The 15,270-nt window shown below is 45.6% G+C and overlaps 1 protein-coding gene across 2 annotated transcripts in view; it reads left to right on the forward strand.

Annotated features, from left to right (window-relative positions):
* The window catches only part of PDGFC (platelet derived growth factor C), a 396,071-nt gene that overhangs the window by 265,279 nt on the left and 115,522 nt on the right, over positions 1 to 15,270 (forward strand). For both annotated transcript variants that reach the window (XM_063920487.1, XM_063920488.1), the window contains exon 4: positions 1,433 to 1,613. In XM_063920487.1, coding sequence (XP_063776557.1) covers positions 1,433 to 1,613 — 181 coding nt within the window. The remainder of the gene's footprint in view (positions 1 to 1,432; positions 1,614 to 15,270) is intronic.

Below are 15,270 nucleotides of genomic sequence, written 5' to 3' on the forward strand. Positions count from 1 at the left end.
ACAGTGACCCGTGTTGACCCGGCAATATACCAGGGTATACCAGGGTTATTTGTGTGATGTGAAAGGGGTATAAACCTCTCAGAGACAGTACAATATGGAGTCCTTTCAGACTCTGTATGATGTTTTTTGTACGAACCTTTGGCATACAGAGAGGTGGATGGGGTTAAAAGATAAAGTACAGCATGCCAAAAGCTTAGTAGAAGTGATACAGCTGTGTTGGCACGGAGTATAGAGAACAGACTGGCATCAGAGTGCAGGTGGTTGTTTATGGATTAATGGCGATTAGGTCTGAGATATTGTGATGTGAGAGTGAATTTCATATTACTCTGCATAACATACTGTAGTTTATAGATAATTTGGAGTAAGGAAGACAGTTACTGTAGGACTAGATCTGTAGATATTGTGAAGAGTAATAGACCAGGATCTGGAGATGGTAATTAAACAATAGTTATGAATGTGAACGAGTATAGGAAAATGTGTAAAAATAGAAATATGGTTATGTCACAGGTGTGAGAGAAATAAAATTAATCTGTGAAAATGTAACGGAAGAACGTGTTATTGTACACAGGGGACTAATTACTGAGTGGAACTATTCAAAAACACATATACAGGTTGAGTATCCCATATCCAAATATTCCGAAATACTGACTTTTTTGCGTGAGAGTGGGATAGTGAAACCTTTGTTTTTTGATGGCTCAATGTACACAAGCTTTGTTTAATACACACAGTTATTAAAAATATTGTATTAAATGACCTTCAGGCTGTGTGTATAAGGTGTATATGGAACATAAATGAATTGTGTGAATGTAGATACACTTTGTTTAATGCACAAAGTTACAAAAAATATTGGCTAAAATGACCTTCAGGCTGTGTGTATAAGGTGTATATGTAACATCAATGCATTCTGTGCTTAGAATGGTCCCATCACCATGATATCTCAATATGGTATGCAATTATTCCAAAATACGGAAAAATATGATATCCAAAATACCTCTGGTCCCAAGCATTTTGGATAAGGGAGACTCAACCTGTAGTAGAAATCCACATGATATTTGCTTGTATTATCTCGCATGCACTAGCTCAGTGATGGGGTACCTTTGACACTCCAGCTGCTGTTGAACTACACCTCCCAGCATGCCCTGCTACAGTTTTGCTATTTGGCCATGCTAAAACTGTAGCAGGGCATGCTGTGATGTGTAGTTCAACAACAGTTGAAGGCCCAAAGGTTCCCCGTCACTGCGACTAGCTCCATCAGAGCTTATTGTCTGGGCTGTGCCTGTTATACAATTGCACATTGCAATGATCGTGGCTTTGATAAACCGCATCTTAGTAAATCTTACCCCATAGTGGGCTGTTTTGTTAGAATATGACATTTATTCAGCTACTTATACACAATTGTATTGAAGTTAAACCCTTCTTTTTATCTTATCAGGTTCGATTTTGTAGAGATTGAAGACCCTAGTGATGGCATTATCCTTGGACGCTGGTGTGGCTCTAATGCAGCACCGAGCAAACAGATATCAAAAGGAAATCAGATTAGGGTCCGATTTGTATCTGATGAATATTTTCCTTCGGAACCAGGATTCTGCATCCATTATTCTCTTCTCACTGCGGTAAGCAGTTTGCTTCTACACTCGCTATAGTAATTAACAGAAAATGCTGTGCCTTTTGTAACCTGATCGTTTTTAGGTCATATGCTCTGAATAGACCCCAAAAAAAGTTAATGAAAAATAAACAACTTTCTACAGCAAGCAATGTATTCCTTACATGAAAACTAAATATATACCCAGGTGTTTTACTTTGCTGATTTGGGATGTGTCGGTCAGTGATTTCACTTTGTGGTTAGTCATGTGAAAATTCTTGCATAACTTTGTTTTTCCAGTTTGCAAAGAAATTCAATATCTGTAAATTATGTTTTAGTTTTTTTGGAAAAGAATATTATTTGAAACAAACAGCAACTGCCAGATTATAATTCTACATAATACCGTGATGATTATACGCAGATGTAGTGATTTTCTTTTCCTTCCATCTATTTGTCACAAGCAAGTTGCACAGATACCGTACATACGTCAGCATCCAGTGCAAATCAATGTATTGAGATCTCAGCTAGAGTTAACCATAATAATTAATTACAAATTTACATACTATAGGTAAAGGAAATGATTGTTTGCAAAAATCCAATGTTTTTTTAATATGAATCTGTCCATACTAGCTGGGCTTCTTCATTTGACGGTGACAGACATTTTGGATGCTCAAGCCCTATCCTTATGCTGGGTACACAGTGACTTGAGAAAAGCTTCCAGTGAAAAGTACGTCTCGGTCAGGGTTCCGCTGTGCTCAAGCGAGACCCCTCTCTATCCCCCGACTGAATCAGAAATCACCTGAAATCAATGTCACAGTGGTAACAGGTACTTTCACTCCTTCCCATTCTGCGATATCAGGGTAAGCGATCTGGGGATGGTATATTAGTGATGGCCATCAGTGTGCTCTCCAACGATGGTTACCATCGATGCTAAAGTTGTCAGTGGCCATCTAAGGTAACTTACTATGCTATGAAGGACCATCACAGCCTGTGGGAGGTGCTTCACGGGTGTCATCATGGCCAGAGCTATGCCCCGTGATCCGGAATTTGTAGAAAACAAACATCTGATAATTCTATATCATCGATGGAGGAAAACTATGTGATTCTTCTCAATCGATGGCAAAAGTATTTGACATTGGCCATTAAAATGATGATTTTGAATAATTGATGGTCTATGGCCATCCCTATGGTATATATGACTTGCAATGCATACTGAACAGGGCAGTCTGTCGGCACTATCTTCCTTCTGCACTAACTTACAGTGGAATCAACCACTCACCCATTGTTCACTGTAGTACCCTACACGACAGCAGCATTTAATTACATGGTACTCTAAGTGCTCTTGGGATACTTATCCACAATATTTATTTGTTTCTGGGTACTTTCATTGGTCTATGCCCTGGGAACTGACCAGTGGCGTAACTAGAAATTTTTCTCCCCAAGCCAAAACTTTCTCTGGCGCCCCCCCCCCCCCCTAATTGCCATTAGTAAAGTGATGAATCTGCGTGCAAGAGGGGGCGTGACCTTGCTGAAATGGGCATGGCTTTGCATAAAGGGGCGTGACATTGCAGGAAAAGACTACCCTATACCCGAGTTTTGCAACCTGCATGCCCAGACGTTGGCCACCACAGGACAAAAAATAATCCTGATTCATGCCCCTTACATTATTTGTCATTTTTCCTCCTTATAATAATGCCCAGTATACATTATGCCACATACTGCAATGACCCTTAGACATTATGCCACACACAATAATGCCCATGACACAATATCCCAAACACCATAATGCCCCCGGCACATTATGCCACACACCGTAATGCCTGTGATACATTATGCCACGCATCGCAATGCCCGTTATACATTATGCTACACACTGCAATGCCCCTGATACATTATAGCACATACAATGCCTGTGACACATTATGACACACACTGCAATGTCCGTGATACATTATGCCACACACTGCAATGACCCTGAGACATTATACCACATACCACAATGCCTGTGATATAGTATACCACACAACGTAATGCCTGTGACACATACTGCAATGCCCGTTATACCCTATGCCACATACCGCAATGCACATTATACATTATGCCACACACTACAATGCCCCAGAGACATTATACCACATACCACAATGCCCATGATATAGTATTCCACACACTAATGCCTGTGACACATTATGAAACACACCGCAATGTCCGTGATACATTATGCCACACACCACAATGCCCATTACACATTAAGCCGTACAGTAAGGCTTCTAATTACTTTTAAATTACCTGTTCGTTGCCAGGGGTTTCATGCTCTTGGTTCCATGCACGGTGCCAGGGGTTTTCATGCTCAGGGTGTCATGCTCGTTGCCATGAGTTTCATGCGCTAGGTGTTATGTTTGTTGCCAGAGGTATCATGTGCTGGGTTTCAAGCTTGTTGCTAGGGGGTAATATTCGTTGCCAGGGGTTTCATGCATTGGGTGTCATGCTCATTGCTAGGGGGTAATGCTTGTTGACAGGGATTTCATGAGCTGGGTGTTGTGCTTGTAACCAGGGGGTAATGCTTGTTGCTAGGGCTGTGCTTCCAGTGCCACATATGCCCCCAGTGCCAGATATTCCCCCACAGTGTCAGATACACATATGCCCCCAGTGCCCCATATGCCCCCCCAGTGCCAGCTACACATATACCCCCAGTGCCAAATATGCCCCCCCAGTGCCAGGTACACATATACCCCCAGTGCCAAATATGCCCTCCCAGTGCCAGGTACACATATACCCCCAGTGCCAAATATGCCCCCTCAGTGCCAGGTACAGATATATCCCCCGTGCCAAATATGCCCTCCCAGTGCCAGGTACACATATACCCCCAGTGCCAAATATGCCCCCTCAGTGCCAGGTACACATATACCCCCAGTGCCAAATATGCCCCCCCCAGTGCCAGGTACACACCCTTCTCGGGCTCCCCGGGCTGCCGCTGCTGTGAGTTTTGGGAAGGAGTCAGAGGGTTTTGGAAAGGAGTCAGAGGGGCGGAAGGGCACAGCACGCACCTCTCCTGTGTATCCAGCAGCGTGTCTGTCAAATGAAGCGCCGGTCTGTGAGCCAATCAGAGCTCACGAACCAGCACTTCATTTAACAGAGACGCCGCTGTCGCCGGAGATCCAGGAGAGACACACAGGAGAGGCGCGCGCTGTGCCCTCCCACCCCTCCGGCTCCTTCACAAAACAGCAGCATAAAGTGGCAGCGGCGGCGCCCCCGCAGCCTTGTGCCTCCAAGCCACCGCAGTGGCTGTGGGGGCAGTAGTTACGCCAGTGGAACTGACCATGTGCTGATTTCAACAGGGTAGAGAGAGAGGAAGGATTCAAAAGCAGATGCTATACCAGAGAGCTCCTTTGTCTATATAATTACTTACATGACATCTGTGTATGTTGCTAATACATATATTGTCTTATGCCATTAAATTGTATAACTGTTCACGTGACATTTTTGACTGTTGCTACTGTGTCTATAAGATACAGTACTACATTCTGTGATACTAATATGTGTGTTGCCTAGCGACATAAAATTGTGACTGTACATGTGCAGCCTCTCACTAAGCTACAGTACTTGAAGCAAATTCGAAACCTACAGTATAATCACCTTTTACTTTTCAATAATCCTTTCAGAAGCAATGTCTGAAGAACGGTGTTTATTATTTAGTAAAAGGAATCATAAAAGTATGTGAAACGATGAGATGATGTAATACAATTGTGATGAAAATGGTAAACTGTGAATAAAACAATACGATGCAATTACAATATGCATGTGAAAAGAGTACTCAAGCACATGTAAAAAGAGTACTCAAGCATATACAGTACATGTGACATGAATATACAAATCTAACTGGTATTACATGTACAAACATAAATTGCAGTGCTACCAATACAACTAACATGTCTGGCTGACTAAACAAACCTATGATGACACAATTAAAGTCATTAGCTCACCATCTAGTACGATTGCTGGCTAGGATGGGCACAGCATGTGTCTCTATGTCCATGTGTGTATAGAAAATGGCAGCTCACAGCTCCCTTTACCCAGCATGCATAGCTAGCTAACTACGAGAAGTTAGGAGGTACAAAAGAGAAACAGACAACTTTGAGATTTCCTGTGCTGGGCCACTAGAGGGAGTTGGTTATACAGGTCACTGTGACACAGAAATAAATGGACTAAAACCAGCGGTGCAAGTATGCAGGTACGGGTAGGTATGGCGTACCCTTAAGAATTTTGCCGTGGGTACGCCGTACCTACACCGACGGGCTGCCGCTCGCTACTGCTGATGTGAGGGGAGGAGAGCGCAGCTTGCGCCTCTACTGCCCCTCAATGTCTTCGTTCAAATCAGCGCTGCCCGTGAGCCAATCAGAGCTCGCGGAGCTTTGATTGGCTCACGGATTGGCGCTGAATTGAACTCACCCGCACCCACCGGAGACTGAGGGGAAGGAGAGGTGCAGGCTGCGCTCTCCTTCCCTCACACACACAGGAGACAGGACAGCAGCAGCGGTGAGCAGCAGGGGGGGGCTTCATGAATAGTAATACCTGGCACTGGGGGCATATCTGGCACTGGGGGGCATGTATACCTGGCACTGGAGGCATATCTGGCACTGGGGGGGGCATGTATACCTGGCACTGGGAGCATATCTGGCACTGGGGGGGCATGTATACCTGGCACTGGTAGCATATCTGGCACTGGGGGGCATGTATACCTGGCACTGGGGGGGATGTATACCTGGCACTGGGGGGGAGCATGTATACCTGGCACTGGGAGCATATCTAGCAGTGAGGGCTTACCTGGCACTGGGGAGACATGTATACCTGGCACTGGGAGCATATCTGGCACTGGGGGGACGTGTATCTGGCACTGGGGACATGTGTATCTGGCACTGGGGCATATCTGGCACTGGGGGGGCATTTATGTATCTGGCACTGGGGGGCAATGTATATCTGGCACAGTGGGGGCATTTGTGTATCTGGCACTCTGGGGGCATTTGTGTATCTGGCACTGTGGGGCAATGTGTATCTGGTATCTGGCACTGTGGGGCAATGTGTATCTGGCACTGTGAGGCAATGTATATCTGGCTCTCTGGGGGCATTTGTGCATCTGGCACAGTGAGGCAATGTGTATCTGGCACTGTGGGGCAATGTATATCTGGCACTGTGGGGCAATGTATATCTGGCATTCTGGGGGCATTTGTGTATCTGGCACTGTGAGGTAATGTATATCTGCCACTCTGAGGGCATTTGTGTATCTGGCACTGTGGAGCAATGTGTATTTGGCACTGTGAGGCAATGTATATCTGGCACTGTGGGGCAATGTATATCTGGTACTGTGGGGAAATGTATATCTTATCTGGCACCCTGGGGGCATTTATGTATCTGGCACTGGGGGGCATTTGTGTATCTGGCACTCTGGGGGCATTTGTGTATCTGGCACTGTGGGGCAATGTGTATCTGGCACTGTGAGGCAATGTATAACTGGCACTGTAAGGCAATGTATATCTGGCACTCTGGGGGCATTTGTGGTTCTGGCACAGTGAGGCAGTGTGTATCTGGCACTGTGAGGCAATGTATATCTGGCACTGTGGGGCAATGTATATCTGGCACTGTGGGGCAACGTGTATCTGGCACTATTGGGGTCATGTGTATCTGCCCCTCCCCCATATGTGTATCATGCCCACATTTTCATTGACCACGCCCCATGTGGCATTTGGCCACACAAATTTTTTTGGCACAGTACCTGTAAGACATTTTTTCTACTTGCACCACTGATAAAACAAACTATGCTGGAAGGCATGACAGTACAAATCAGTGTAAGATGCGTATACACGGAGTCCGGTGGTAAAGGATGATTAAGTCAGGGCAAACTGCACACTGTATTTTACACACTTCAGTAAGTGTTCTGGACAGTCTCCATTAACTTGCGGTTGCTGACATGATATTGGATCAATGTACCTTTTTTTACCTTGCTCTCACATTTTCACAGTGTGCTATTATTTTATTATGTTTTCTCCTACCCTCCTCTTGTCTCATTCCCCATACCCCTAAGAGTTATTTTGCTCATTATGATGTTTTTATTATTATTTTCTGATATTTAAATGCATATCCAATAAAGGTTGTATTTTAGACATAGGCTGAGTGCCCCAAGTACTGTAGAACAGTTCTGTTCTGTTTGCTGGTAATATGTTATAAATCTTACTCTCTGGGAGCACCTCCACTTAGTTTTCGTCTATCACATCTTGGGTAACATACCACAGAGATGTGAGCCAGTTTAGCCCCAGGGAATGGCCCTCGCATGTGTGGATAGTCCCTAAGTGGCCTGCTTGATTGCAGTGGTAACACTTATTTATTTTATTTATTTATTTATTTATTAACAGTTTCTTATATAGCGCAGCAAATTCCGTTGCGCTTTACAATTTGAAATAACAATAACAAAATGGGTGATAACAAACAGTCATAGAGGTAGGAAGGCCCTGCTCGCAAGCTTACAATCTATAGACCAAGGTTCTGGGTTAGCCACTCTGAATCTCGGTGACTGATAGGAGATGCTTTTGATAAGGCCCTCTTTCCTACTTCCATTGACGTGCAGTTCTTTTTCGGGAAGCTTCTCCACTTGTGGGGTTCTTGTATCGCTTGCTCACTGAAGACTCTTTATTGGGGACAATTGGCTATATATTTGTCAGCCCATCCTGTAGCTTGCTCAGGTGTACTGGGGTTCCGGTCTATGACAAACTCCCATACCTCTGGTGCCATCTTAATCATTAGTTGTTCTACCATTATTAGGTTGACGATCTGCTCCACAGAGGAGGCCTGTCGTCCTTCAAGCCATTTCCCACAGGATTGCCGTAGGTCATGGGCAAACACCTGGTAGGAAGCAGTCCCACCTTTTATTCAGCGTCCTGAATTTGAGACAATAAGATTCTGCAGTGACCCGGAACTTAGCTAGCAATGCCTTCTTTATACAGGCATAGACTCCACACTCCTGGGGAGTTAGGTCCCTGCAGGTTTCCAAAGCCCTGCCAGTGAGACTTGGCCCCAAGTACTTGGACCCGTGCACTACCCTGAGACTCTCAAAGATCTGGAGGTGAGTGTCAGTGTCTGTTTCATTCTCCTGAAATGTGGGAACATCCGTAAATCCCAAGCGCCGCTTCTCTTGTTCCGTCCTTCAGGGTGACGCTAGAGTTCCACTGCCAGTAGAGTTTTGTACCCGTAGTATCGCTTGGATGACCCAAGCTTTCTCCTGTGGGGTCGCAGTTTCTCCTAGCACCCCAGCCAGCTCAGCAGTAGGGTGGACAACTCTGGTAACCAACTGGATGAAGTGTTTCCACTGCCTGTCAGTCCCTCTTCTTCATTACTTAGGTGGTTGATATGCTCCGGGTGCACCCAATCCCACTCCATCCGCAGTACTAGAGTCTCCTGGATCTCAGTCCCATCATAAGCAAATCCCTTTATCCTGCAAAATCCTTGCAGGCGAGGTTTCCGAACTGTCTGGTAAAACTTCTGCTCTATGTTGCATTCTCCCATTGACCGCTGGCCACAATTCCTGGCTTTTCTGAAAGGAACACTCCCTTGCTGTCAGCTTCTGGAAGGCTTCCTGTGTGGGACTTCTGCAGACTGAGGACTTTAATTTAAGAACACAGAACTTGAGCCATAGGTTTAACTCTTTCCTTTGTAAACATGCACACAAGTCCAAGTGGTGCCTCCTCACACCGATACTAGGTGTAAGGTTAAGTTAGATTTAGAATTAGGGTTATAGTTCGGCTTAGGCTAATGGTGGTCATTCCGAGTTGTTCGCTCGTTGCCGATTTTCGCAGTGCAGTGAATAAGTGAAAAAATGGCAAAAATGCGCATGCGCATGGTACGCAGTGCGCATGCGCTAAGTACTTTCACACAAAACTGTAGATTTACACAAGCTCAAGCAACTTTTTTCAATGCTCGAGTGATCGTAGTGTGATTGACTGGAAGTGGGTGTTTCTGGGCGGAAACTGGCCGTTTTCAGGGAGTGTACTAAAAAATGCAGGCGTGCCAGGTAAAAACGCAGGAGTGGCTGGAGAAACGGGGGAGTGGCTGGCCAAACGCAGGGCGTGTTTGTGACGTCAAACCAGGAACTAAATGGAACTAAACGGACTGAGGTGATCGCAGTCTAGGAGTAGGTCTGGAGCTACTCAGAAACTGCAGGGAATTATTTAGTAGCAGTTCTGCTAATCTTTCGTTCGATATTCTGCTATTCTAAGATACACTCCCAGAGGGCGGCGGCCTAGTGTGTGCAATGCTGCTAACTCGGAATGAGGGCCAATGTACACAGCAAATTTTTGGCATTAGCCACAAACTGCGATTAAAGACGCAGCCTGTGATTAGCGCCAGAACATTAGCTGCAGCTGCCTGGTTAGGGTTAATATAGGGTACTAACTGGTGGAAAAGCCGCATTGCTGCACCGCCAATTGTCAACGTTGTTAGCGTGTTAACATGCTCAATGTCAAAATGCTAAACATGCTGACATACATTATTGCATGGCAACATTATGACTATATCAACATTCTCGCCAAAATGCCAGAAGGGGGGCAAGCGCTACGAGTCCCCTTGCCTCCCATTATTGGGAATAGCCTTGGTGTGCCTGGATTCTGGCTGTCGGCATTGTCAGTTGTCGGGATTTCGGTGTGGGTATCCTGAACGCCGGGATCCTGACAGACAGCATTTTAACTGCAACCTGTATACAACAAAACACTGAAAATCAGAGGAAGTGGTCCTTTTACACAGTCACTGTACAGTGTTTCAGTGATTCACTGTTATTATGGTCCTGATGAACAATAATTTTTTTTCTCTTGCCACAAATATATCTTTCCCAGACGTTTTTAATTAGTAGAAATCCCATTTGTAAATCTGTTTGTTCCGTAATAATAGTGTAGAAATTAGAGATGAGCGGGTTCGGTTCCTCGGAATCCGAACCCGCCTGAACTTCAGGTTTTTTTACACGGGGCCGAGCGACTCGGATCTTCCCGCCTTGCTCGGTTAACCCGAGCGCGCCAAAACGTCATCATCCCGCTGTCGGATTCTCGCGAGACTCAGATTCTATATAAGGAGCCGCGCGTCGCCGCCATTTTCACACGTGCATTGAGATTGATAGGGAGAGGACGTGGCTGGCGTCCTCTCCGTTTATAGAGAAGAGAGTGAGACTAGAGTAGAGAGAGACACAGTATTTACTTTAGTAATTTTGGGGAGCATTAGGAGGAGTACTACTACTTGCTGAAGTGATAGTGTGACTGTATATCTGACTTGTGGGGGAGACAGTGGGGAGCAGTTAGAGTCTGAGAGCAGGAGTACATATTTTAACGTACAGTGCACACTTTTGCTGCCAGAGTGCCACACTGCCATTGTGACCACACTGACCACCAGTATATATTGTGATTGTCTGCTTAGGACTCGAGTACTACTTGCAAGTTGCTGATAGTGTGACCAGTGACCTGACCACCAGTTTAATTAATCACCACCAGTTTAATATATATATATATATATATATATAATTGTATATAATATATATATATAATTGTATACCACCTACCCGTGTTTTTTTTTTTCTTTCTTCTTGATACATACTACTATAGTAGCTTACTGTAGCAGTCTGCGGTGCTGCTGAGCTGACAGTGTCCAGCAGGTCCGTCATCAGTCATTACATAATAAATATATATACCTGTCCGGCTGCAGTACTAGTGATATTATATATATATATATATATATATATTAATTTCATCATCATCCAGTCTATATTAGCAGCAGACACAGTACGGTAGTCCACGGCTGTAGCTACCTCTGTGTCGGCAGTCGCTGGTCCATCCATAATTGTATACCACCTACCCGTGTTTTTTTTTTTTCTTTCTTCTTGATACATACTACTATAGTAGCTTACTGTAGCAGTCTGCGGTGCTGCTGAGCTGACAGTGTCCAGCAGGTCCGTCATCAGTCATTACATAATAAATATATATACCTGTCCGGCTGCAGTACTAGTGATATTATATATATATATATTAATTTCATCTCATTATCATCCAGTCTATATTAGCAGCAGACACAGTACGGTAGTCCACGGCTGTAGCTACCTCTGTGTCGGCAGTCGCTGGTCCATCCATAATTGTATACCACCTACCCGTGGTTTTTTTTTGTTTTCTTTCTTCTTGATACATACTACTATAGTAGCTTACTGTAGCAGTCTGCGGTGCTGCTGAGCTGACAGTGTCCAGCAGGTCCGTCATCAGTCATTACATAATAAATATATATACCTGTCCGACTGCAGTACTAGTGATATTATATATATATATATTAATTTAATCTCATTATCATCCAGTCTATATTAGCAGCAGACACAGTACGGTAGTCCACGGCTGTAGCTACCTCTGTGTCGGCAGTCGCTGGTCCATCCATAAGTATACTAGTATCCATCCATCTCCATTGTTTACCTGAGGTGCCTTTTAGTTGTGCCTATTAAAATATGGAGAACAAAAATGTTGAGGTTCCAAAATTAGGGAAAGATCAAGATCCACTTCCACCTCGTGCTGAAGCTGCTGCCACTAGTCATGGCCGAGACGATGAAATGCCAGCAACGTCATCTGCCAAGGCCGATGCCCAATGTCATAGTACAGAGCATGTAAAATCCAAAACACCAAATATCAGTAAAAAAAGGACTCCAAAATCTAAAATAAAATTGTCGGAGGAGAAGCGTAAACTTGCCAATATGCCATTTACCACACGGAGTGGCAAGGAACGGCTGAGGCCCTGGCCTATGTTCATGGCTAGTGGTTCAGCTTCACATGAGGATGGAAGCACTCAGCCTCTCGCTAGAAAAATGAAAAGACTCAAGCTGGCAAAAGCACCGCAAAGAACTGTGCGTTCTTCGAAATCCCAAATCCACAAGGAGAGTCCAATTGTGTCGGTTGCAATGCCTGACCTTCCCAACACTGGACGTGAAGAGCATGCGCCTTCCACCATTTGCACACCCCCTGCAAGTGCTGGAAGGAGCACCCGCAGTCCAGTTCCTGATAGTCAGATTGAAGATGTCAGTGTTGAAGTACACCAGGATAAGGAGGATATGGGTGTTGCTGGCGCTGGGGAGGAAATTGACAAGGAGGATTCTGATGGTGAGGTGGTTTGTTTAAGTCAGGCACCCGGGGAGACACCTGTTGTCCATGGGAGGAATAGGGCCGTTGACATGCCTGGTGAAAATACCAAAAAAATCAGCTCTTCGGTGTGGAAGTATTTCACCAGAAATGCGGACAACATTTGTCAAGCCGTGTGTTGCCTTTGTCAAGCTGTAATAAGTAGGGGTAAGGACGTTAACCACCTCGGAACATCCTCCCTTATACGTCACCTGCAGCGCATTCATAATAAGTCAGTGACAAGTTCAAAAACTTTGGGCGACAGCGGAAGCAGTCCACTGACCAGTAAATCCCTTCCTCTTGTAACCAAGCTCACGCAAACCACCCCACTAACTCCCTCAGTGTCAATTTCCTCCTTCCCCAGGAATGCCAATAGTCCTGCAGGCCATGTCACTGGCAATTCTGACGAGTCCTCTCCTGCCTGGGATTCCTCCGATGCATCCTTGCGTGTAACGCCTACTGCTGCTGGCGCTGCTGTTGTTGCTGCTGGGAGTCGATGGTCATCCCAGAGGGGAAGTCGTAAGCCCACTTTTACTACTTCCACCAAGCAATTGACTGTCCAACAGTCCTTTGCGAGGAAGATGAAATATCACAGCAGTCATCCTGTTGCAAAGCGGATAACTGAGGCCTTGACAACTATGTTGGTGTTAGACGTGCGTCCGGTATCCGCCGTTAGTTCACAGGGAACTAGACAATTTCTTGAGGTAGTGTGCCCCCGTTACCAAATACCATCTAGGTTCCACTTCTCTAGGCAGGCGATACCGAGAATGTATACGGACGTCAGAAAAAGACTCACCAGTGTCCTAAAAAATGCAGTTGTACCCAATGTCCACTTAACCACGGACATGTGGACAAGTGGAGCAGGGCAGGGTCAGGACTATATGACTGTGACAGCCCACTGGGTAGATGTATGGACTCCCGCCGCAAGAACAGCAGCGGCGGCACCAGTAGCAGCATCTCGCAAACGCCAACTCTTTCCTAGGCAGGCTACGCTTTGTATCACCGGTTTCCAGAATACGCACACAGCTGAAAACCTCTTACGGCAACTGAGGAAGATCATCGTGGAATGGCTTACCCCAATTGGACTCTCCTGTGGATTTGTGGCATCGGACAACGCCAGCAATATTGTGTGTGCATTAAATATGGGCAAATTCCAGCACGTCCCATGTTTTGCACATACCTTGAATTTGGTGGTGCAGAATTTTTAAAAAAACGACAGGGGCGTGCAGAGATGCTGTCGGTGGCCAGAAGAATTGCGGGACACTTTCGGCGTACAGGCACCACGTACAGAAGACTGGAGCACCACCAAAAACGCCTGAACCTGCCCTGCCATCATCTGAAGCAAGAAGTGGTAACGAGGTGTAATTCAACCCTCTATATGCTTCAGAGGTTGGAGGAGCAGCAAAAGGCCATTCAAGCCTATACAATTGAGCACGATATAGGAGGTGGAATGTACCTGTCTCAAGCGCAGTGGAGAATGATTTCAACGTTGTGCAAGGTTCTGCAACCTTTTGAACTTGCCACACGTGAAGTCAGTTCAGACACTGCCAGCCTGAGTCAGGTCATTCCCCTCATCAGGCTTTTGCAGAAGAAGCTGGAGGCATTGAAGGAGGAGCTAAAAGGGAGCGATTCCGCTAGGCATGTGGGACTTGTGGATGGAGCCCTTAATTCGCTTAACAAGGATTCACGGGTGGTCAATCTGTTGAAATCAGAGCACTACATTTTGGCCACCGTGCTCGATCCTAGATTTGAAACCTACCTTGGATCTCTCTTTCCGGCAGACACCAGTCTGCTGGGGTTCAAAGACCTGCTGGTGACAAAATTGTCAAGTCAAGCGGAACGCGACCTGTCAACATCTCCTCCTTCACATTCTCCCGCAACTGGTGGTGCGAGGAAAAGGCTCAGAATTCCGAGCCCACCCGCTGGCGGTGATGCAGGGCAGTCTGGAGCGACTGCTGATGCTGACATCTGGTCCGGACTGAAGGACCTGACAACGATTACGGACATGTCGTCTACTGTCACTGCATATGATTCTCTCCCCATTGAAAGAATGGTGGAGGATTATATGAGTGACCGCATCCAAGTAGGCACGTCAGACAGTCCGTACTTATACTGGCAGGAAAAAGAGGCAATTTGGAGGCCCTTGCACAAACTGGCTTTATTCTACCTAAGTTGCCCTCCCACAAGTGTGTACTCCGAACGAGTGTTTAGTGCTGCCGCTCACCTTGTCAGCAATCGGCGTACGAGGTTACTTCCAGAAAATGTGGAGAAGATGATGTTCATTAAAATGAATTATAATCAATTCCTCCGTGGAGACATTGACCAGCAGCAATTGCCTCCACAAAGTACACAGGGAGCTGAGATGGTGGATTCCAGTGGGGACGAATTGATAATCTGTGAGGAGCGGGATGTACACGGTGATATATCGGAGGATGATGATGAGGTGGACATCTTGCCTCTGTAGAGCCAGTTTGTGCAAGGAGAGATTAATTGCTTCTTCTTCGGTGGGGG

Source organism: Pseudophryne corroboree, chromosome 1, assembly GCF_028390025.1.
Source record: "Pseudophryne corroboree isolate aPseCor3 chromosome 1, aPseCor3.hap2, whole genome shotgun sequence".
Lineage (NCBI taxonomy): Eukaryota > Metazoa > Chordata > Amphibia > Anura > Myobatrachidae > Pseudophryne > Pseudophryne corroboree.